Source organism: Talpa occidentalis, unplaced genomic scaffold (assembly GCF_014898055.3).
Source record: "Talpa occidentalis isolate TD23 unplaced genomic scaffold, MPIMG_talOcc4v2.1 talOcc4.5, whole genome shotgun sequence".
Taxonomy (NCBI): domain Eukaryota; kingdom Metazoa; phylum Chordata; class Mammalia; order Eulipotyphla; family Talpidae; genus Talpa; species Talpa occidentalis.
In genome coordinates, this window is record NW_023604861.1 from 124851110 (window position 1) to 124875624 (window position 24515).

General features: G+C 43.2%; 1 protein-coding gene across 2 annotated transcripts in view; it reads left to right on the forward strand.

The window, feature by feature from the left end:
- Nucleotides 1-24515, forward strand: part of RBKS (ribokinase) — a 69508-nt gene that overhangs the window by 25271 nt on the left and 19722 nt on the right. Inside the window, exons 5-8 of one of the 2 annotated variants that reach the window (XM_037528305.2) lie at nt 1717-1881; nt 8916-9007; nt 11186-11374; nt 23574-24266. In XM_037528305.2, the coding sequence (XP_037384202.1) occupies nt 1717-1881; nt 8916-9007; nt 11186-11374; nt 23574-23639 (512 nt within the window). In that variant the 3' untranslated portion in view covers nt 23640-24266. Of the gene's footprint in view, nt 1-1716; nt 1882-8915; nt 9008-11185; nt 11375-23573; nt 24267-24515 lie in introns of those variants that run through there. The other variant, XM_037528304.2, reaches the window with a different exon arrangement.

Sequence of the window (24515 nt, forward strand, 5' to 3'; positions counted from 1 at the left end):
CAGCAAGCAGACAGCTGTCGTCTCGGGCTCGTTGCTCCTCAGCCAGAGCCAGGCTCTGTAGGTTCAAGAGTCGACACCACAGAAGCAGCAGTTGATTGTAGCAGAGAGAATGAGGTCACTGGAGGAGAAGAGGGAGAGGTATGCCGTCTGTCAATGTGTGGGCACTTTGAATTTTTCCAGCACCGAGGCTGGGTTTATGCTGCACCATCTCCACTTTATTAGGCCCTCCTTGTGGCCAACAAACACATCTGTGGTAAGATGATAGCCAGCATGTGTTCCGTGTTCAGAGGTAATTTCAGGTCATGTCTATACAAGATCAGCATGAGCAGCCTGGAGCACCAAACATGACGCCTGCAACTGATGCCTCTAGACAGTGCTGTCCAACAGAAACAGAATGCCAGCCATGCACATCAGTTAAATTTTTCCATTAGCCACATTTTGAAAAGTTAAAAAAAACCCACAAAATTAATCTTAACAATAGAGTCCTTAACCCAGTATATCCAAAAGAGCATCCTTTTGGCATGTAATTAAAATGTCCTTAGAAATGAATGAGATAGTTTACTCTCTTTCCTTTGTACTCAGTCTTTGAAATCTGCTTTGTATTGAACAATTTAGGCACATCTTGATTTGGACAAGCCAGGTTTCAGGTGCTCACTAGCCACATGTGACTGGGGCTCATGGCCACCCCATTGGATAGCACAGCTCTTAAGAGTTCACCTGACAGATAAAACCCAACACATCCCCCCCTTAGGTTGCTTGGGTGGGAGTGTAGAGTGGGGCCAAATGATGGGCATATAAGGTTAGTCCGCTTCTGTTTGATCTGATACAATATAAGCCAAATACCCTCTCTAGCTTAAGTGATCTTGTACAATTTTCCATCTGTTAGATATCATCACGTATGTTTTGATTTACAAAATCACTTTTCAGAATACCCTAGAGTACTCAGGTGAAGTGGTTGCATTCTACAGAGCATTAGTTTTTAGTGTTAAGTGAGTGTATTCCTCTTTATACTCATCGCAATTATGACATCTTTTATTTAGGATTCAGAATCTTTACCACATTCGTGGTACCAGCCATTCCCCCATAAAAGAAAACTTTAACGTATGTTCCATATAATTTCTCAGCTGATGTCCTTGTATATAAGATTACTGGTAAGGAAAATGTCTTTTAGATTTTGCTGAAAAAATAATGAGAATAGGGCCTCCCCGGTGGCGCAGCGGTTGAGCGCTGGGTTGCGAAGCTGCCCGCGCCTCTGCGGCGCCTGTTCGATCCCCAGCTGCTTCCCGGCCACCGGAGGAGGGTCCCGCATGGCGTGCAGACCTCTCCTGCCGCCCGCTGCTCCCCTCAGCAGTGTACTTCGGTCCCTCTGCCTGCTCTGCTCCCCGCTCTGGCTCTGGTGAATTCTCTCACCCTCCCGCGCTTCTGACTGTACCCAGTGCATGTATAAACAAACAAAGAAAGAAAGAAAGAAAGAAAACATGCCTCTATAAAAATAAAAAAAAAAAAAATAATGAGAATAATAGGAATTTTACAGAGATAATATAAATGCAGATACATGATAAATACAAAAATCAACTTGACTGGCCTAGAAAATGTTCACATTAATCCTTAGAATGTATTTTGTATAATGATTTTGTAAAGATGTGTATAACATTGCAGAATATCGTTGCTTGGCTTTACTTGGTTTTAATATAAATATGTAGAAATTCTTTATAGGCCAGAATATCATCGTGATAGTGGCTGGAGCAAATTTACTTTTGAATACTGAAGACCTGAGAAAAGCAGCCAATACCATCAGCAGAGCCAAAGTAATGATCTGCCAGCTAGAAGTTTCTCCAACAACTTCTTTGGAAGCCCTGACAATAGCCCACAGCAATGGAGGTAATTTTACATATTTGCCATTCTTCCTATGAAAGCTCTTGTCACTGTCTTAATGTAAGTTAACCTTTCAAGTTAAGCAAAGCAATACTTTTTCTGTAGTAAAATATGTTTTCTCCCATCTGTGAGATTCACTGTCTTCTTGTAGTTCTTGATAATGTTACAAATAGGGTAAAAAAAAAAAAAAAAAAAACACACACACACACACACAACCACGAGTAGTGCTTCTGTTATCTCCCAATATAAATGTTCAGTCAAGTTAACAGTAACAATACAAGTAGTAACTAGAATCTCTGAAGCAGCCCATTGTCCAAGCTTCACTCGAGGCGATGGAATGATTTCCATTCTGAGAAGCCGGGATTAAGCTGCATGTCATGTATAATCACTGCCCAGGTACATTTTGATAAACATCCCTAGGAATTCAGTTAGTTTTCTCCTTCTTGTAAAACCTCCCCATCTTTTCTATTAACAACAAAAGATTATTTATATGTAATATTTTCTATGTTGTCCACACCCCTGAAGCAGCTCTTTTGTTTTGTTTGACCTTTGATTTTAGAAATTCTCAAATATACAAAAACAGGCACAACTGTATAATGAAATCTGTCACTCACCTTCAACAGTTATCAACCTGTGGCTAATCTTCATTTATCTCTTCTCTCTTTTCCTCCCTCCCCCACCCTAGAAAATAACAAACATTTTAAAAATCCAAAGAGTTTCTATCTGTTTGCGTCTTTTTCACCATGGACTAGTAGGGAAAGCATCTTCTGAGTTAGGATCCCATTTCCGTTCCTTGATGGCTTCTGGTCTTAGCAGAATTATCTAATTTTTCTGAGCTTTGTCTGTTAAATATATGTATAAATACTCCCCTACAGGATTTTTCCAAGCATGAGGTAAAATGTGATGGTGTCAAAGTCTCAGTAAATCCCAATTTTCGTCTCCCCTTCCCTTCTTTAAATTAAAATCAGGATAATATACTGATCGTGGCAACATTTGGTCAAAATAAATCAAAATGAAAACCAGCCACTGACTTGAGTGGCGCAGCAACTTCTTCTTGAGGCTGTGGCAGTAGTTCTGCAATTTAATACAAGAAAAAAAATAGAGAATCAGGGCCTCCCCGGTGGCGCAGCGGTTGAGTGCTGGGTTGCGAAGCTGCCCACAGCCTCTACAGCGCCGGTTCAATCCCCGGCTGCTCCCCTGCCACCAGAGGAGGGTCCCACATGGCGCGCAGACCTCTCCTGCCGCCCACTGCTCCCCTCAGCAGTGTGCTTCGGTCCTTCTGCCTGCTCTGCTCCCCGCTCTGGCTCTGGTGAATTCTCTCACCCTCCCGAGCTTCTGACTGTACCCAGTGCTTGTATAAATAAATAAATAAATCTTTAAAAAAAAAAAAGGTAGTTTCTCCCTCTTTAAAAAAAAAAAATAGAGAATCTTATTGGCTTTTTTAGGATAAAACTTTCTCACCAAAGATATAAAACTAAAAAGGAGAAAAGGAACAGTAAGGCTATTTGTGCTTGTATGTTTATATAAGTGATTTCTCCCCAAATGCGGAGTGTTCAATGTAGCAATAAGTGAAAAATAAGTCCCCGAAATGATTCTGTAGAGAATTTTTAAATGGATGTCATGACGTAACAAATTTTCCTCTTGGCAAAACAACCTGCTGTGGCAAATCCTCACTGACATTTCATATCTTTTTAATGGACTCGAAACTGTCAAAAAGCATTCAAAGCCAAAGCCCATTTGGTTACATTTTCTCGGGGTGTCACAGATGAAGTCTAATGCATACAGTAAGCTTCCTCTGCTCTGTACTCATCTTAATCGGGTGATGTGAACACAGTGTGCCGCTGCGTTCATGCTCCTGTCTTTCCTTATATAGGTCAAAGCCTATTCTCATATAACTTCTCTTTTTTTTCCTACTGTCCCTTGCTTCTCAGAGATCCCTGTTCCCTCTGTCTTAGTCTAGTTACCTGTTACCTACCCAGCTTGTGGAGGAGAGAAAGGTACAGCAACCACAGTTGAAGATCTAACCTTTTACAGGTGAGGCCAGAACCACCTGGGTGGGTGGGCACCTGACCTCAGGCTGTCATTGGGGTGGGGTCCAGAAACACTTCCCACATCAACCTGCCAGGAGGAACTGGAGGACCTGGTGCATCAGGAAGGATAGGTGATAACAGGTGAAAGACCACGCAGCCTACTTCACATTTTTATTAAAGCCCACATGCCTAATCATTAATTCCCCGGGATCTTTCTTCTATAGTGATATGGAAGTAGTAATGCCTTGCATCTCTGTATCCTTACACTGCATTTATAAATTTGATCCTCAAGAAAAAGATATGATGGTCATTCTCCCATTCAAAGGGTAGAAGACTGAGCCTCAGAGAAGTCAAGTATTTAGTACAGCCAAGGCCACACTTCTAGTAAGTGGAGCAACCAGGATTTCAGACTGAAACCCAAGTCCTGTCTCCAAGACCACACTCAATGAAGAAATCGCCAACACCCCACTGATTTCAAAGAACCGAACCTTCATGAAGAGTATCTCTGGAAGAGCAAAATCCATGAATCCGTGACATTGTCCAACATGAAACCCGATGTTTAGCTGCTCGAGTCACAGAGAACAGACCCTAGAGCATTTCCAACAAAGTGTGTCCTCCATCTACCCCAGAACACACACAAGTAGACACCTACACAGAGCTCAGCTGGTCCCAATTTGGGCATTACCAGAGAGGCTCAGGCTAGAGTGTGTGGATTTAGTGCATATTCATTCTCATGTGAGTGAAGGGAGCACTGGTGTAAGAGAAGGACATATGACCTGCAGTTCAGAATGAATCACTTAGTAAATGGAGGACCTCAGGCAAGTCAGTCAGTTCTTCCCTTTGGGCCTTAATTTCTTCTTCGGTGAAACAAGGGAAGTGGGCTGACAGCTCTCACTGTTCTTTCATGTCACAACCTTCTAGTGGATCAATCACACAGCAGAGCCAGCAAATCTTAATGATCTGTTGAGGGCTGAGTGTCCTGCCCCTCGCCCTACAAGGTGGCATGTGTGCTCATCAGCCTTATTCCTCTCTCAGGAAAGATGGTAAAATCATCATCGTCGTCATCAGCATCATCTGTGGGTCTATTATCATAGCTCCCTGATCTGTGCTACTTGCAAGTGGTGAAGTTTGAACTACACACATTGAATAACTAAATTATAGATCAGTTGTTAAAATACAGAGAAAAAAGCCCTAACAGACTGTCTCAGAATTCTCTTGCTGTCTCTACCAAAACAAAAGCATTGATTTTCAAGAGCTAGCACCACACTATCAAAAATAAGCCAGTAGCCCTGACAACCCCCCTCCTCCCTAGGTCACGATGCCATGTGCTAGGCCCACGGCAGAGCGGGCGCTGCAGCTGCTTGTGATGAAATTATGCATGTTGGTTCTGGTCTTTATATCCATTTCAAAGCAAATGGAACATTACAGGAACAATTATAAATAATTGAGATTGTAAGATCGCCAAGATTAAATTCTAGGTAGGATACAAAATACCTCTTAATGCCACTTTAGTCCTTTTCCATTTGGCAAACAAAACTTCTTGGCTAGCCACCTTGACGTTCATGATAACATTGTCCAGTACATATACCCAGCCTTTGAGTGGTGTTGCTGCTCATGCCACCGAGAAGAAGCCCTACCTCCAGTGAGAACACCAAGCAAGTGTTTGGGTATTCCCAACCTTCCCACGGTTTCTGTGCTTGGGGTGATTTTTGCTTCAATGGTTTCTGTGAGCTAGCTATTAGGGTCTCCTTTGCTGTGCACCCTGCCTTCCACAGTCACATCATTAAAAGAGTCCACTTCATTTTCTTGTCTTAAGTGCCTAGGTATCTGCCTCCCTGGGCCTCACCAGTTCCTGGTTGACATTTTTCTGCCCGCCAGTGACATGCTGTTAAGATTGTAGGATTTTAGTCCACCTGACGTCGTAATGAATAATAGATACCAGTGGGCACTCTCAGCTACCTCTGCCGCTCCGAGCTACACCACTACATGCTGTTGTCTGGTTCTACATGGTTCCAGGATGACATCATTTTTTTCCACCTTGTCTGTTACACATTCGCGCTCTTTGATTAACCACATCTGCTAATTCGTCACATTTTTTTCCATCATGTTAAAAGTATTTATGCTTATTTTTGGTAGCACAAGCCAAAGTGAGTCTTTATGACATTTGCACTTTTCCCCTAAATGTATTTACTATTAGACTCTAAGCCTCTATGTCCAGTTACTATTGGGAGCAATGCTTTCCCTCAGTAAAATACTAGCAAGTAAGATTTGATTGATTTATGGTAAAAGCAATAGTTGCTTAAGATTCAATGTAATTGTCTTTAAAATGTGTTTTTATTGTGAAAAATTTCAACTATATATGGCCACAGAGAATAGCATGGTAAACCCATACCGACCCTTGTGTTTCACTTCATCCGTGGCCATCGCCAGTCTTCTACCCCAACTCATTATTCCCCACCCCACACTGCAACCTTGGACTACTTTGACACAAAACCCAGATATGATATCACTTCATTAACTATGTACTTGGTTTTTGGTGTCTGTTTAAAGAATGATCTATTTGTATGGTGTACAGCAGTGAATCTATGGTCAGATTTATTTACCATCAGCCTTTGTACCTAATCACTTACCAGGTTAGTAAGTAACCTCTCTGACCTTTTTCTCCTCTATGAACATGTGTAAATATATAAATATAAACACACATATTGTTATTTGTTTTTTTTTAAAGAGGGGAACTGAACTATACAAATAAATTATAGAAATATTTCTGTGGCAAAGCAGAGATCTGCTTCATTCTTTCTAAGAGCTGCAGAGTGCGTGGTTGGATGTATTCTTTTTAACCAGTCTTCTCCAATGCTTGCTTGGGGGAGGGAGGGTTGTCCCTGTCACCAACAGAGCTGGGCAAACACCACCGCATGTCAGCTTTGTGTGCTTGTGTGTCTCAGCAGGGTAGGTTTAACAACGGACTTGCTGGATCAGGGATCTTTTGAGATAAAATGGAACTTTCATGAGAGTGACTCCACCCAATTGATCCACACCATGCCTTGCTCCAACCTGGGCACAGGTGCTGGAGAGGGCAGATTTGGGGATTATACCAGGCAAAGAATGGAGTTTCAGTCTTTCATTTTAACGCTTGAGGAAAATCAGGGGGCAATATCATCTAAAACCTGTAGAGTACCCGGGCATGTGAGAATGCTGGGCAGTGAAGACCTTTGTGTATCATGGACATCTCAAAGACCTTGCCCAAATCAGAAATCCCGTGAGAGACTGTTGCCAGGCTACCAACTCCAACAGAAGGCAGAAGAGATGGGTGGACAGGCGGGGGTGTCGGACAGGGTATAAAGGACAGTATAATAATAGTAATAATCCTTTACATTTGTACAACACTTTACAGTTTACACAGGGCTTTTACATCCGTTTTCTAATTTAAGCTGCACAATTACCCTGTACAAAAATATAAGCAGCCAAAAATATACTATTGAATTTCTGTGGGTGGACATTCTGGGTACTAGAATAATGAAAATGTCAGAATAGTGTTAGCCTATAAACCACTGGCCAGGATCTACTCACTGAACCAAAATGTTAAGCAAGACCTAGGAAGGTGTGGAAGTGGACTAACTAGCCTCACCAGGCACAAGCAGTGGACAGTTTCCAGTAGCCACATGCTGATAAGCATCACCCCAAGAATGTGAAATGGCTTGGTGCCAAGCTGTCTGCAGAAGAGCCACTTGGAGAATTCCCCTGTGCACACTCTTACCCCCATCAGATTCTGATTCAGTGGTTTGAGGTGGAACCCAGAAATGTTGCATTTTAATAAGCTCGCTGTGCAGCCAAGTTTGTGAACACCCCTCTGGGAGAACCTCTGAGAACTGAAGCGAGAGGCTTTTACTTATGGGTTGGTGGTAAATCAGGGCTGCTCAAAATGTTGCATCAGTGGACCTGGGAAAAGGAAAAGATGACCAGCCAGTCTGCTTGAGTTCTCTAGTGGATAAGTGTTTTGACAGAGGAGGAGCTTCCTATGAATATAATTTCTAAAGACTTTCAAAAATATTGACAAAGTTCCACAGTGAAGGCTGTTATAAAACAGTTAGGACTGGGGGACAGGGCGTGTGTTGCTATGGAAAGAGAGAGGCAACTATTTTACAGATGGCCAAACCCTGGTCTTAAAGCCAGAAGACCAGGACCCCAGACAGGGGCCCAAGTTACCCAAGTCTCCGTGCATGACCTCAGGCTGTGACCTTATCTTTCTAAGGCTCATTTCCCTCCCTGGTAAAATGCACTCTGACCCTACAGTGGCAGTGACAGTCTCTTTTTCCCTGCTTCTGCCATCCCCAGCCATCTCCACTGGTATCTTCTAGACTGAGCTAGCTCATAGCCTCTGATTGACCCTCTCCTCCTTTTTCAAGTCTGTTATGTTTCCAGACTGCTTATAGAAGCCAAGAATGCAAGCTTTCGTGTTACTGTGTACAGCTACATTAGTTAACGGTGATATATTTGAAAGACATACATTAAGTGTTCAAAATATACGTTCTGTATACAGATTTCCTACTTACTGTTCTTACCAGGAAAATTTTGAGCTCCTCAGTGTTTTTTTTCTGTCATCTCTTTTCTTTCCTGGAAAATGGATTTATGAACTAGTCTTACAACCAAGCACTTAAACTAACCCATAAAAACAGCCTGTTCACCAGCCTGTTCACATTCATACAGGTCCCTTCATGCCACATTTCAATCTTTTTCTTTAATGTTCTTGTTACACTTTGCCATAACTTTGTAATCACTTTGGCTATAAATATTGATGCTTGCCCTTGAAGTTGAATGTTTCAAAGTAAAAAGTGGAGCAAATGGCAATAAAAAGGATTGTGTACTGAAGTATCCTGGAGATTGAAATTTCAGATTTTCCTACATCTGTAAATACATTGTTTTTTAACCTAATGGGGAAAATAGTTGTACATGGGGGTTTCTCTTACTGAATGTCTGTAAATGCACCATGTCAGCCCTTTTCCTTCGCAGTGAAAACATTGTTCAATCCAGCTCCTGCCATAGCTGACCTGGACCCCCGGTTTTATACCCTCTCGGATGTCTTTTGCTGCAATGAAAGTGAGGTAAGGATGAAAGGTTTTGCTCATTCTGTGAGAAACCAAAAGGTGTTCATGCAGTGGATAAAGCTAAAACAGAGGACTAACCACATCGATTTGATTGCATGCAAATTTTCTGGCACAGTGAAAACAGATTTTTCAGTTGACTGGTGTGTGTAAAAAGGAAATTAGTGAGCCCCAAAAAAGAAGAGGATTTCCTGAGTCATCCCCATAATCTAGCATTTATCAAACCTCAGCTAATTTTAGTCTCCTCCCTGCCCTCACGCTATTGGTGTTTTGTTTTCTTTCATAATTAGTCCAAAGAATATTGACTAATTTGTATTAGGATCGTCAGATTTAGCAAATAAAAATACGGGGTGCCCAGTTAAATTGGAATTTATGGTAAGTCCTAAATATAGTTATACTATAAAATGTACTGTAAAATTATAAAATTTAACTGGGCATCCTATATTTTATCTAGCAACCCTAATGAATATACAACCCTTGGAGCATTTACTATAGTCTATTATGAAGACCCTCTGGTTGCATTGGCAGACAAGCATAGAATCCTCATCGATAACTTGGGAAAGAACTGGGGGCCTACTACATTAGGGGAGCACCCCCTCAGTCCTTCCAGTAGTCATAAAGTGTATATGTGCATGAAATATCAATGTATTCATATTGTCCCACTCATTCTGGAGCATTTTAGGAAGATTTCAATAGTTCTCCATTTTATTGGCCAGACAGTGTTAGAATGGAGCTCTCCCCAAATACTGGAGGGCACAGTAGATAGAGAACAAAGAGAGAAGTAATTAATGAGCTCTAATAGTCATCTTCCATTGGGTTCGAAGGGTGAATAAAGTTTTTTAGGATTACCTAACATGCCTCTTTGTTAATTTCATCTCCCAGAACATGGAGGAAACAAGACTACTACAATGAAACTAATTTTTAAAAACCACAATAGGTTATGCAATATTTTTGAGCAATCAACATGGCCAGGCATTGTTCTAAGAAGAGGGAATTGTGGGAGGTAGTGACCATTTCACAATAAGAGGTTAGATTACCTTCAACTGCCAAACCGGCTTAGGTTTGCCTACTAAATACCTACAGAGCATCTCTCTGGTCTTTAAACATTCATTGCAGCTCAAATTATTCACTCCGTCTGTCTTCTTACAATGATAAGTCCTATGAGGACAGGGACTTCTCTCTTACTACTGTCTCCTCAGTGTGCCAGGGGAAAACGTCGTGGCACCACCAACAATATGTATTTTCTCTCACTGTTCCTGTGCATCAGGACTTGGGACAAGACACTATGGCTTGCTTCTCCTCCACTTCTAGGTCCTAGAAAACTCAAAGGCCATGGGCTGGAGTCATCAGAAGCCTCCTTTGCTCCCAGGCTTGCTAGCTCATGCTGGCTGTAGATCAGAAAACTTGAAACAGAAACAGCAAATATGGCGTCTTCTGTGACCTAGACATTCTCACAATCTGGAAGTTGGTTTCCAAAACCCAGGGGAAAGAGAGAGAAAGAGCCAGGCAGACGTTGGCTTTGGTTTTTATGACTTACTTTTGGAAGTCACATGGCATCTATTCGGATCTCTTCTGTTGATTGAGGCAGGAAGTCCACCTTGGTTCCCCAGCTGTCAGAGGAAGATTGGATTGCAACGTATTTATCTCTGGAAAATACCAACTGCCCTACTGTACCTAGCACCAAATAAATGCTTTATCGAAAAATGTAGATGAACAAATGGAACAAACTATGGTATTTAAGAAAATTGATCTTGAAAACAATGGAAAAAAGGAAAACTTTCAAAGTTGAACATTCTTATGGGTGACTTCATCATGCAGTAATGTAAATGCATGCCTTAGGATACTTTCCTCTGCTCCACCCACACACACAAGCCACTGAGACATAAAAAGAGACCATGAGGAGACACAAGTCCAAACACAAGACATGTACTTCCACACATCACCATGGGAGCGAGTCTCAGCGCCCTCAGCCTGCCGTGCTGGGCCCTGGAAGCCAGCAGAGGTGGTAGGATGGTTGCCTCCCATAAGAAATGGGCACCATTAAAAGCGAAAAAGTTCCCCATTGTATTGGTGGTTATGCAAAAGAAGGGAGACATTTTCTAGAAAAATAAATGTAATATGGAAGTGGACCCATGTTGCTTTTCTCACTGCCGTTTCTTTCTCTTTCGTGCACTGCAGGCTGAGATTCTCACCGGCCTGCCGGTCAGCAGCCCCACAGATGCTGGCAAGGCCGCACTGACCCTCCTGCAAAGGGGCTGCCGGGTCGTCATTGTCACCTTAGGTGGCGAAGGATGTGTGATGCTGTCACAGACAGACCCTGTCCCAAAGCACATTCCCACAGAGAAAGTCAAGGCTGTGGATACCACGGTAGGTTTTTTAATTTCAGACTCATTTTTGATCCTTGAAAATCACCACTTAGTAACTAAGATAACAAACCTGAATTTGGGGGTTGTGAGGTAAAGTCCTTGGGGGATTATATGGTAGAAAAGAATCTCCACCTGTAGAACTCTATCTGAATCCCTCTCTAGCTCACTACAGGACTTTTGCAAGTTACTTATCCTTTCTGAGCCTCATGCATAAATCAGAACAGCAGTAGAATTACACCTGTACTGCCTGTATTCATTCATTTATTCAATACCTAATATGAGGTGCTGGGGCTCTAGTGATGAACAAGACAAAGTCTCTGCCCTTGTGGGATTTAGATTCTAGATAGAAAACAAACTGCAAATAAGTGAACAAATATTACTAGTCTGTGTTGTGGAACGAAATAGCAAGGAGCACTGGTGAGTGAGCACTTTCTTTTAGCCAGTACATTGTAACGGCTAACACTTATTAATGCTGACTCTTACCTCCTTTGCATCCACCTCACTTAATCTTAACAGCATGAGTTAGTACTACTGCTACTATCCTCACTTTACAGATGGAGAAACTTATCAGGATCACATTGCCAGGAAGTAGCAGAACTAGAGGTTCAAAACTAGCTCTGTCCCCACGCAGACACCTGTGCTTGTTAAGGATAGGCGGGTTAGATGGACAAGTTCTGCCTATCATTCAGAGATGCAAAGAAAACAAGTTAGAGAAAAGACCAGGGGTTCCTAGAAAACTAAGAAAATGAACATTTTCATTTATGGAATTGCTGACCAAAAAAGGTAAATAATCATCAGAAACTAGAGTTGAAGAAGAATAAAGAAGTTTATGGCCTTTCTTTATAAGTAACTGTATATAATTAATTATTTATAAAAAGTTTTGGTTTTTCTTCTTAGAAAAGACTTTAAAATGTTGGACATCTAGGGCCTCCCTGGTGGCGCAGCGGTTGAGCGCTGGGTTGCGAAGCTGCCCGCGGCCTCTGCGGCGCCGGTTCGATCCCCGGCTGCTCCCCGGCCACCAGGGGAGGGTCCCACATGGTGCGCAGACCTCTCCTGCAGCGCCTGCTGCTCCCCTCAGCAGTGTGCTTTGGTCCTTCTGCCTGCTCTGCTCCCCGCTCTGGCTCTGGTGAATTCTCTCACCCTCCCGCGCTTCTGACTGTGCCCAGTGCATGTATGAACAAAGCAAACAAACAAATAAATAAATAAATAAATAAAAACATGCCTCTAAAATGTTGGACATCTATCCTGAGGGGATTTGATGATGTTTTAGATACAGATATGCTTTGTGCAAGGAATGCTTTTATGACATGACATTACATCCTCCTTGACCTTCAAAATGTGCTTTATCTGAGTGATGTTCTTCCCTACATATTATTTAGTCATTTCTGAAACATCTTTTTTTTCCCCCACTTTGCCAAAGACAGTAACCTGAACTGGAGAGGTTTCTTACTAGTTTTGAATTTCATCCTTCATAGACTAAAACTGGGAAGAATGTCTCCCAGGAGCAAAGAAAAAAAAATCATCACAAGGAAATAGAAAGAAGTAATGGAATCCAATGTGTTTGAATATGCCCAGAGAATTTTCATTTTCTTGCTGAATTTGAGAGTGAATTAGTAATTCATGTGTAAAACGCTGAGGAAATGAAAAAATCAGGCAAGTGTTTGCCTCTAGGTCATGTGGAGTCTAAGGGAGGAAAGTATGATTAAGTCAACACAGTCTCTGTGCAGCACATGGCCAGGAAGGCCTAGTCATAACAGTGTTAAGTGCCAAGGGTCGACTTAACCAAAACGGAGACTATAATATAGGAGACTATAATATATTGTGAAGATGAAAGTGTGTGTTCATGTGCACCTGTGGGGGAGATAACAGAACTAAATGCTCATCTTTCATAGTTGGAAGTCAAGAGATAATATCTAAAACTGACTTTTAAATAGCAGTGTAAGCATATTACCAGGAATAGAAGATAAATACCAGAAGAAACCACTGAAAGAATTTAAAGTATTTGCCTTGTGGAAATGGGAGTGGAGAGGAATGAGGGATTTACACTTTTAGCCTTTTCTTTTTTAACTGTGTATATGGGTGGCTTTTTTTTTTTTTATGGCAAAACACAATGAGCTACCACTTCATATCCACTGGGATGGCTATAATAAAAAAAGCAAAAATAGCAAGTGTTGAATGTGGAAAAAATGGACTCTCATAATTGCGGTTGAGAGTCTAGGATGGTGTGGCTATTTTGGAAAATAATCTGGAGGTGCTTGGAAAAGTTAAATTTAGTTTACAGTATGACCCCACAATTCTACTTCTAGGTGTAGATCCAGAGAAAAGAAAACATATGTCCACAGGAAAACATTTATATACAAATGCTCATAGCAGCATTATTCCTAACGACACAAATTTGGAAATGGCCCAAATTTTCATCAACAGACAATTGGCTAAACAAATCATGCCTTATACATACAGTAGAATAGTATACAGTCATAAAAAGGAATACGTTATCGCATGGATGACTGCACAACATCATGCTAGGTGAGAGAGCACCAGATACAAAAGGTCACATGTTTCATGACTCCATTGGTAACAACTATCCAGAGCAGAGAAATCATAGACAGAACCCAGGGGGAGGGAGGAAGGGAAGAAATTGTATACAGGTAGGGGCACTACTTGGGAGTAATAGAAATGTTGTAGAACTGGGCAGAGCTGATGATTGCTGTGTTGTGAGTGCACTAAGTGCTGCTGAATTGTACACATCTCTTTCTTTCTTGCTATTCTGCTCATCAGTGGTCTAGACGAGGAAGATGGGGGAAAGGGAGTATCGCCACAAGGCCCCAGAGAACCAGGAGTGCAAGTCAGTCCATTCCCCTTTATCTGGGGTAGGGTCCTGAGACCCATGTAAAGGGGTAGAAGGTGGCTCTGTGGATTTGGTTTGCTTATAGACCTTTCTGGAACCTTTCTATACAGCTGTCCCTGAGGAATGATAAGGCAGCACCCACCATAGCTCTTCAAATTTCCAGAGCTGAGCGGCAGCTTTTGAACTCATTCCTCTTAGATGAGCTGAGCTGCCTGTGATTTTCTCCACATACCCTGTAGAACCACATAATTTTGGAGCACATTCTTCTGCCAGACAACATGGAAAATTTGAGGTGCTCACTGACAGCTTCTCCTCCACACGGGAGCCTCTGCCTGGCAGAGCCTCAAAACAAACCCACAAAGCCCCAGCGGTGGCGCCCAGGCCTAGAGTGCTTGGTGTCACCCCTCCTGTCCACTCCTGTGTGGCCATCTTGCCCCGCTGAATTATACATTTTTTTTTTTTTTTTTTTTTTTTTTATAGAGGCATGCTTTTATTTATTTGTTTGCTGGTTTGTTTGTTTGTTTTTGTTTATACATGCACTGGGTACAGTCAGAAGCGCGGGAGGGTGAGAGAATTCACCAGAGCCAGAGCGGGGAGCAGAGCAGGCAGAAGGACCGAAGTACACTGCTGAGGGGAGCAGCGGGCGGCAGGAGAGGTCTGCACGCCATGTGGGACCCTCCTCCAGTGGCCGGGGAGCAGCCGGGGATCGAACCGGCGCCGCAGAGGCCGCGGGCAGCTTCGCAACCCAGCGCTCAACCGCTGCGCCACCGGGGAGGCCCTGAATTATACATTTTTAAACAGTTAAAAAATAAATTATTTTTGTAAAGGAATGAAATACCGAAATTACAACACAACATAGATGAATCTTGAAAAGAATATACTTAGTGAAAGAAGCCAGACACCAAAGGTTGCATATCGTATGCGTCCGTTTACAGAAAAATATCCAAAACAAGTAGATCTATGGAAGCAAAAGGTAGATTGACAGTTGCGGGTGGCTGGGGAAACGGGAGAAGCGGGAGGGAGGGTTCCTCTTTGGGGTGATGACAATGGCCTGGAATTAGATAGCGGTGGCAGTTGCACAACCTCGCAGCTAACTAAAAGCTACTGAATCGTGTACTTGTAAAGGGCGCGGTTCATGGATGTGAATTGTATTTCAGTTTAGAAAACAAAGGGCCAACAAAAATAAGACCCATCTAGGTCCTCCACTAATGACTGGACACGCTTGTGATAAGGAACCTTCTAGGAATTGCTCTACTGAATGGACTGTCAGTGTCCTCCCCAGTGGAGTGGAGGTGACAGAGGAACCAAGGGTAGTTATTTTCTGGGTGTAGCATCTCCTTTTTTTTTTTTTTTTATACTATCTTTGTCCTCTCTTCCAGCATTCTCATTGTTAAAGTGCTTGCCTGTTCTGTACACAACCGTTCAGCCTTTCATAAGCCTCAGAGAAGACAATTCACAAGTGGGGGGTTAGGGGTTCCCAGGGCGGGGTGGAGGGCATTTTCTTCTGAACAAACAGGCTCATTCACTTTGCTGTCAGGAGGGTATTTCTTGCTCTCAGTCAGTTTTGTAGCCTCCTCGCTTTTCTCTTCCTAAGCCTTTACATTGCACACCTTTTTCAAAATCACCCAATATATATTCCGTTCTCATTTGTCAGTCATAAATCAATAAAGCTGGGGAAATTAAGTAAAGAAATCAGGATGGGGGCCTTTCTGGTGGCGCAGGGGTTAAAGTCTCAGCACTATCAAGCTATCGCCAGTCACTGCGGCCTGAGTTCGATCCCCGGCCAGGGAAATGACCCACATGGCACAGCAGACCTCTCCTGTCTCGCCCGCTGCTCCCCTCAGCAGTGTATTTTAGTCAGTCCATCCCCCTCCCTGCATCTCTGACCTGCACCCCAGGTCTTGTATGCATAGATAAATAAATCTTTAAAAAACAAAAGGAATCAGGATGGCATGGGCGGTGGGAAAGTCTTCAGTGTGTTGGCACAGTGTCCCCTGGAGACAGCAGCCTGCCCTGCGTGGAGCCTTCTCCCTGCTACGTCAGTGCTCCCGCTGACTGCTATATTCAGTCTTGCCTCCGTGTTAATAGTTGGATATATCACTTCTATTTTTACATCCGCTTTTCCCGTTGTACTAGAGTGAGATGTTGGCAGTAGCTGCAGATGTCCTCGGCTCAGTTTGGAAGACGTGACAGATGTGTCTCTTTTCCTATCTCTCTCTGTTTTCTGAATTTCAGCCTCAAAATGACAAGATGCTCACGTCCTTACTCTTCCTTCCAATCCAAAGGTTAGGGGCTTTGCCTTCTCTCTTCAGATGGCACTCAACAATCGCTACAGAGCCAGTTACACACAGATAAGCAGAGCAATCCTCTAGGATTTATTATTGTGATGTGAGAGAATATATTGGAACATTGATTATCCCTTGCATGAAATTGTTGATATATAAATTGCTTTTCTACATGTGAATGGTTAAGTCTTAGAATATATACTGACACTCTGATTTCAAGGGCTCAGGTTAAATCTGTCTTCTCAAGAATCACTCCATGATAAATCCTTATGATTTAGGCTCTATAAGCTGAGAGAAGTCATCAAAAGCTAAGGGCATGAAGGATTCATCTTGCCCATTCTTTACTCCTCTTCCTCTCTACCCATAGTTAGCACCTTGATCACCCGCACCTCATTCATCACTCTGTTGGTTTATTTTCTTTCCAGTCATGAAATTAATACATATCTAGTGCTCAAGAGATAAAAAGCAGGCAACATGGGAAGACTGGAAAGAAGGAAGTCAAATACCCATGATACTGCCACTCAGATGTCACCACTTTTACTGTAAATCCTTCCAGATTTTCTCTGCACATTCTTACACTTCCTAATGCCTGTTAACAGCAAACTTGAAAATTTGCAACAGCAGAGGATTAATATGTGTAATCATGGGAAGCCTCTACAACCCAAAAAAAGATCAAACGTTGCTCTAGAATAATGTAAATAGATAGTTCACTGAAGAAGAGATATGAAATGAGACCATGTTCACCCTCATGAGAAAACAGGACAGTACAGATCAAAATAATAGCAAGATCCCTTTATTGTCCATCAGGGTAGTAAACAATGAAGATTGATAACACCAAAGTCCAAATCAATCAGGAAACACACGTTCCTATATTCTGGTGGGAACATAAACTCGTACAATGCTTTCAAAGAGCAAGTTACGAGTACCAATTTTTAAAACATGCTTTCTTGTTGACCCAGCAAATCTCCTTTTAAGAGTCTATCATGCAGAAAAGTAACTGATCGGCTCGATCTACATAATCTTCAGTAGTAGAGTCAAATTATAATATGGTGCCATTTATTTTCAAAATAATTCCAGCTATCTCTAAGTAAAAGAATATTTAAAATCCAGGGAAAAACCACCCCACTCTTTTTTGATCATTACCACTGGGAAGGGGAATAGGAGAGACCTCTGCATTCTGCTCCCTGTCCTGCTGAATTGTTTGAGTTTTTCCATAATCTTCTCTTTTTCATGTATTACTTTCAAGTTTGGAGTAAATATGACTTTGGGACATAACAAAAAAAACTATTTGGAGCCACATCTAGTAAATAAGATGGCGGTATCATTTCTCAGTTGTGCTTGGCATTATCCTCACAAAAGAGCTAGAGATTGGGCCTCCCCGGTGGCGCAGCGGTTGAGCACTGGGTTGCGAAGCTGCCCGCGGCCTCTGCGGCGCCGGCTCGATCCCCGGCTGCTCCCCGGCCACCAGAGGAGGGTCCCACATGGCGCGCAGACCTCTCCTGCCGCCCACTGCTCCCCTCAGCAGTGTACTTCAGTCCCTCTGCCTGCTCTGCTCCCCACTCTGGCTCTGGTGAATTCTCTCACCCTCCCGCGCTTCTGACTGTACCCAGTGCATGTAAAAACAAAACAAACAAACAAACAAATAAAATAAATAAATAAAACATGCCTCTATTAAAAAAAAAAAAAAAAGAGCTAGAGATTGACCACAGTTCACTCTTGATCTCATCAGGAACCTATCAAGCATTCCAAAATAAAAAGTCCTAGTAGCCCTTGGACATAGGGTGAGACTTTGGAATGGACAAATTCCCAATGCCAAAGAAATATATGTTACCTCCAGACCCAAGGCACTTGAACCTCCTTAAGTCTGGAAGAGGACTGCTCCCTTTTGACAGGTTTTTTTTTCCCTTAATCTTTCTAAAGAAACAACTTCCCTCAAAAATATGTTCTTTTAGACAGTTTTCCTCAGAAATACCAGAATAAATGTCAAAGCTATGCTGTTTCTGCTCGTCACTCAGATGCACCACAGATCTCCAGAGAAACTTAACTCGTGTTCAGGTTTCTTTCTGAATGCTCTTCCATCTCAGTTTAATTCTTCAACCCTCATTCTCACAATAACATTGAATGATCGAGACTTGACTTTTGCCACGTTTCTTGGTCTTAAGTTAATGGGTGGCCTGGAGGGATTGTAATAAGGGCTGGGCCGTAGGCAATGTCTCGGGTTTAGGTGCTTGACAGTTTACATAATTTTTTTTTAATATTTTATTTTATATAATTCTTACATCATTTTTCATTTTTGCACAATGTATGCATTTTCATTTTGGTGATATTCCTCATACAATTGCACCCCCCCCCTCTTATTTTGACCTAATCCTTCCTCTCCCCACCGCATACCTCTCCCCACCCCAGGCCATCGTGTGTGTCTCTAGTTTATAGTTGCATTCAGGTACCTCCTCCTTGAATCAGACCTAACAGGAGAGGTGCAGAGGGAGGGAGCACCTGTAACGCCATCCTTTGGAGTGAATTGTGCCCCCTCCAAAATTCATTTATTTAAGCCTGTCACCCCCAAACTGACTGTGTTTGACAATAGGGCCTATTAGCAGGTAATTGCGGTTAAATGAGGTTGTGATGGTGGAACTCAGAGCCCATAGGATTAGCGTTAGTAAAGAAGAGGCACACACAGGGGAGAGGTCATGTGATCACCAGCATGGCTTTGAAATGGGCAACCTAGAATAAAGAAAACCAAGCGAGGCTCTGAAATAGCCATCTGAACCTTAGGAGTAGAATCCGTAAAAGGACATATCTGTGCAAACTCTGCTGACTGTGGCTGCCAGGAAAGGTGAAGGGGACAAAATATTCACTGACTGTCAAGAAAGGACAAGAAGACAAGGTAATTGCTGAAGACGCTGGTCCAGAAGTCACAGGGCATCCGTCGTGCCCAGGGGGTGGATGAGCTCTATTACATTACTTCCACACCAGCAGATCCCCTCATTTATTAGCTAATCAGGCAGAATTAAATACTTTAAATTATCTTTCTTAATCCTGTGTGGGATCATTTGAAAACCCAGGGCTCTAAAATTCTAATGGTAACTGCTTACCAGAAATACCATCCCACTTTGAGGAATTGAAGCAGACCCAAATCTAAGGCTGTTCTTTACATTTCCAGAAGGTCTATCCCACAGCCAGAGATGGACATCCAAGGGGGCTGGGGCCCTGGACCTGCTTCAGAACTCAGCTATGACCAGAAACTGAAAGAAAGAGCAACGGTGGTAGAGAAGGGCATGGAGGTGGCGGGAGGACAGAGAGAAAACAACTTTGTTAACCTCAGCAAAAGCCAAGAGCAAAACCTAAGTCTAGATGTGGAGTGTTCTGTGGGCCTCCCGTCCCACTGCAGGAAATAGTTCCCTCCCGTAGGAAGAGGCGGTGCGAGGTGGTGGGAGCTGGCTCACCATCTGCGATTAAGCTGCTTCTCCTGTTAGCGCCGACTCCAAAGCCCCAGCCCTCCCGCTCCTTCCTAGACCCCACACCAGGGAGCGGGTGCTTTGCTCCGTGCCCTTTCCTGGGATGGTCAGGAATGTTTTCAGGAGCAGCACTCCAGGACTGGACTCCAGTGGTTTCCACTGTGTGGCAGTGTTTCCTGGGTGGACCTGAAATTATGAGGAGATGAAAAAACCATCTGGAGCCAAACTGTAGCACCCAGTAAGCTGAGGCCACCCCATTATCCTCACGGCCATTGCTGCTGATGAGGTGGACCAGGGGGTAAAAGAGCAGGTGTGTGGTTCGCCCACACCCGTGTGTGGAAACGTGTGTGTTGTGAGGTTGTGACATGTACACTTTGTGTGATATCTATGTTGAGGATGTGTGCGCCTGGTGAATAAACTGAGTGAATACCGTGTGTGTGTGTGTGTGTGTATGTGTGTGTGTGTGTGTGTGAATGTTCTATCCAGCCTCTGAAAAAAGCTATGTGATCTAGAAATGGAAGAGTGCTAGAAGTTAGGGGAACCAATATCTACCGTGAGAGATTCTCTAAAAGCTGTATGTTTTATACTCTTTCCCTCTGTGGTCCAGATAAACCCAATCTGGGAAAAAGAAGCTGGTAATGACTCTTGCTAGATAGCTTCCCTGTGGCTGCTCTGTGTCCAGTGAGGAGAGCTGACCTCACTCTTATTCTCTGTTTCAGCACACGGCCCTCTGTGTGTCGGTTAAGTTGTAGGTGAATGTAATGTGCATCAAATGCTTACATTTACTTTCCTCAGTCCCAAGGCCAACGGAATTGCCTGCCTGCCTTCCCTCTTTATAAACTATGGAATATCTCAGTTATCTGGAAAGTATACAGGATAATTTTGTGGACACCCATAGACCCATCACCCAGCTTGATTAATTCTTACATTTTACTGGTTTTGCTTCCAGTGGTAAGTCAAACATTCCAAATACAGTGTGACCTCTTTATTTAAGATGCATAGTGCTGTGAAGATTCAGCTGATATCAGAACTCAGCCTCTAGAAACATTCTTGAACAGAATAGTATTCTTTTGCAAGAAGTTCTCTTGGCCTTTGCCATTCTGCAGCTTGACTATAATGAACCCAGATCCTACTTTATTCTTATTTATACTGCTTATGACTCTCTGGTCTTTCTGAATCTCAGTATTTGTGGTTTTCATCATTCTCCCCAAATTCCCAACCATTCTCTCTTGTATTATTGCCTCTCCCCTGTTTTCTTGATCTTCCCCTTCTGGAGCCCCAATTACATATGTTAATTCTTCTCTTTTCTACTTTTCATGTATTTTATTTTTTTCCCAAGTATCATATATTTATTAATCAGTGTAATTAAACCCCAACAATGTAAACCAACATGATGTCATGCATTTAGAAGGGAAGTATTTCCTGGTTTGGCGGGAGATGGTTCGGACAGTTTCTGGAAGCCCTTCTTTGTAAGCAGCTTTACCGAGAAATAGTTCATGTAGAAATCTGCACCTTCTCTCTTCAGTTTGCTGTCATCTGCACTCACTGAGAGAACTTGTATTGCTCATTGGGACCTGGTCTGTCCCAGGATTCTGGGTTATTCTCTGTCCCACCTGACACCTGGATTGAACAAGGCCAGATGCATGACATCCAAAGCTGCTCCAGTTCCTCCTGCTCCAATAAATACAAAGTGGGGATCAGACTAGGGGGCTTCTTGGCCTAACTGAGGATCTGGCAGAGCATGGTGTAGGAAAGGCCTTGGGCCAGGAAGGAGAGGAGAACAAATCTACAAGGCCTGGGAATAAATCTCTTTTCATGGATTTTAAAACTGCTAAAGAGAAGCCTACCCCTGAGGCTGCTGTTACCTATCCTCAGATCATCCTGGGTGCCAAGGATTAATGAAACATTGTGGACTCTAGAACGGAAAAGTCTTCTAAGAAATAGCAGAGGTCTCTATGGGAAATGATGGCAAAATGGAGAGAGGGGCACCCCACTGTACACACATTTATTTGGCACTTTATTTGAATTTTCTGCCAAGCAGCAGGCATGCGCTTGTATAACAGGGACACACAGGTATAGTTAGACAGTCCCTGGCCTCAAAGAGCTAAGTTGAAGAGTATGTTGCCCTTCTGGTCAGGATGGGAAGCACCATGATAGGGCTGCACCCAAGGGGTTGTGGGAGTGGTCTGAGGGACCCACCTGGCCAGAGGAGCCCAGGAAACCTGCTTGTGGGGGGGGGGGGAGGGACAAGGGTAGGAGAGGGGCTGAAGGATAGTCAGCTTGGTGAAGGGTAACCCAGGTAGCACCAGCTCATACAGCAGCCCAGCACTCAGGGAGCATGCCAGGCTTGTGCCTTCTCAAGTTCTGTTTGGAAGGAGCTCAGAGTCAGGGAGAGCAGGAGGAGGTAAGGTAAGCAGTAACGGGGTAGGTTGTAAAGGGCTTCAATCACGACTCCATCCCTAGGACAGTGAGGAGCCTTTGAAGAGTTTCAGCTGGGGATATTTAATCACATTATTAAAAAGTATTATATTTGATCATAGTTGTACTTTATAAAAAGATTAACACATCTGCAGTGTGAACAATAGATTGGAGATCACGATCCTGGAGGCAGAGAGAACCATCCAAACACTTGCATTGATCTAGTGAGAGACTGTGGCAGCCCGGACTAGGCAGTTGGGTTTAAGAACACAGAGGACACAAAAGTAGTTCCTTTCCTTAAAAAGGAGGGGAGGACAGATTAAGTAAGATGTTTATTTTATGGTCAAAACAAACATATCACTCTGACAGTCTCAATGGCTCTCAGCATTTTTTGAGCCATGACTCACCTAAGGGCTAAGACCTACTCTCATTAGAAACAGTTCATATTAGAGGCCTCCCTGGTGGCTCAGGGTTTAAAGTCTCAGTGCTATCAACCTACCAGCAGCCACTGCAGCACAAGTTCAATCCCTGGCCAGGGAGCTACCCACATGGCAGAGCAGACCTCTCCTGTCTCACCTGCTGCTCCCCTCAGCGGTGTATTTCATTAGAACCTCCTGTTCTGCCCCCCATTCTGTCTCTGGTGAATCCTCTCACACACACCCTTGACCTACACCCCGGTTCTTGTATGCATAAATCTTAAAAAAAAAAAAAAACATATTATAGCATATCACCAGTGATGCTCTACAGATGTCACAGGAAGACCCCTGAGTCATTTACAAAGAATAAAGGCTAGGGTGATTCCTCTGTGCCCTGCCATTGGGCATGCCAGGCTGCCTGCCACCCCACTGTGGGGAAGCAAAGAAGCCTTTGGAGCAGACATGCATCCTTCATTTAAAGTAAATAACATTTGAAGGAAAGTCTTTTGCAGCATTATGCTAGTTCAGCTCTCTCCCCTACCACCTGTGCCTGAGAAGTAGGTTACTTACTCCTAATAGAAACACAGACTTCACATATCCACACATTCTTCCCCTGATGAAGTGATAAATCAACCCGTATGTGATGAATTTGGATGGTGCAGACAAAAATACCAGGTATTCCAGCCAAAGCACACACAGTTTGTTGTGAATCATCCACACCAGCTTTCAGCACAGTTAGTCACAGAACAATTGCTCAGTTCCTTCATTTTCACAGAGTAGACCTGGCCCTAGACCCAAGAGTGGAGCAGCAACTGTAAGACAGCAGAAATATTATAAATAACCCAGAGAACCCTTTTATAACAGCAACTGCTTGCTGATTTTGTGGCCTAACAGCTCAAGCAAAAAGGGCTATAAATACAATATTGTGCAATGACTAATTACTCAAAATCTTTTGCATCAGCAGAAGTGGAACCTGTGCTTGGTGCTAATATTATCAAATGCCTTTATGTTTAATAATCTGGTAACTGTATTATTTAGCATGCCATTTTCATGGAGAACAATGATTTTATTTCAAGTACCTTTCACTGAAATAAAAAAGCAGCTGTTAGGAGTGTTTTAGCGGAATCTTTTGTGAGATACTAAGTCATATTGGGTTAACTGTTTTCTGTCTCGAACAGTGGAGTCACAAAGTATAAAGGTCGCTGACCACAGAGGGCAAGGCCAACCTTTAAGACCCAGTGAATCACTCAGACATTTTCATTTCAAGTGCCGCTTATTCACTCATATATAAAGTTATTTATTCACAAAGCTTCCATTAATATTGCCTGAAGAATGGGCCTTTATTAGTCCAAATTTTACTTCTCTTTCATTAATAATAGCATTCTTTAAATTATGGAATAAATTAATCCACCACAGACATTTTAGCCAGAAGGGGGTTTTTAACCAGTTTCAAGTCTCCACAAGCCATGTGCTGTGGCTCACCAGAGAAAAGAGCAACGAGAGGGCGGCCTGCGGAGCGCAGCCTGGCCCTGCCCCTGAACCCACAGAGGCGCGGGCAGCCCACCCAGCTCCCGGCCTCACGGCCCACTGCCCCCAGGCTGCCAGAGCAGGGCTGATTCCTGGGTTGATATCAGGCTCTCCCATGGTTTTCGAGCTGGCCAACCACCAGTCAAGCTAGGACTGCACCATGAGGAGAGGACATCATGACGTGCCTGCC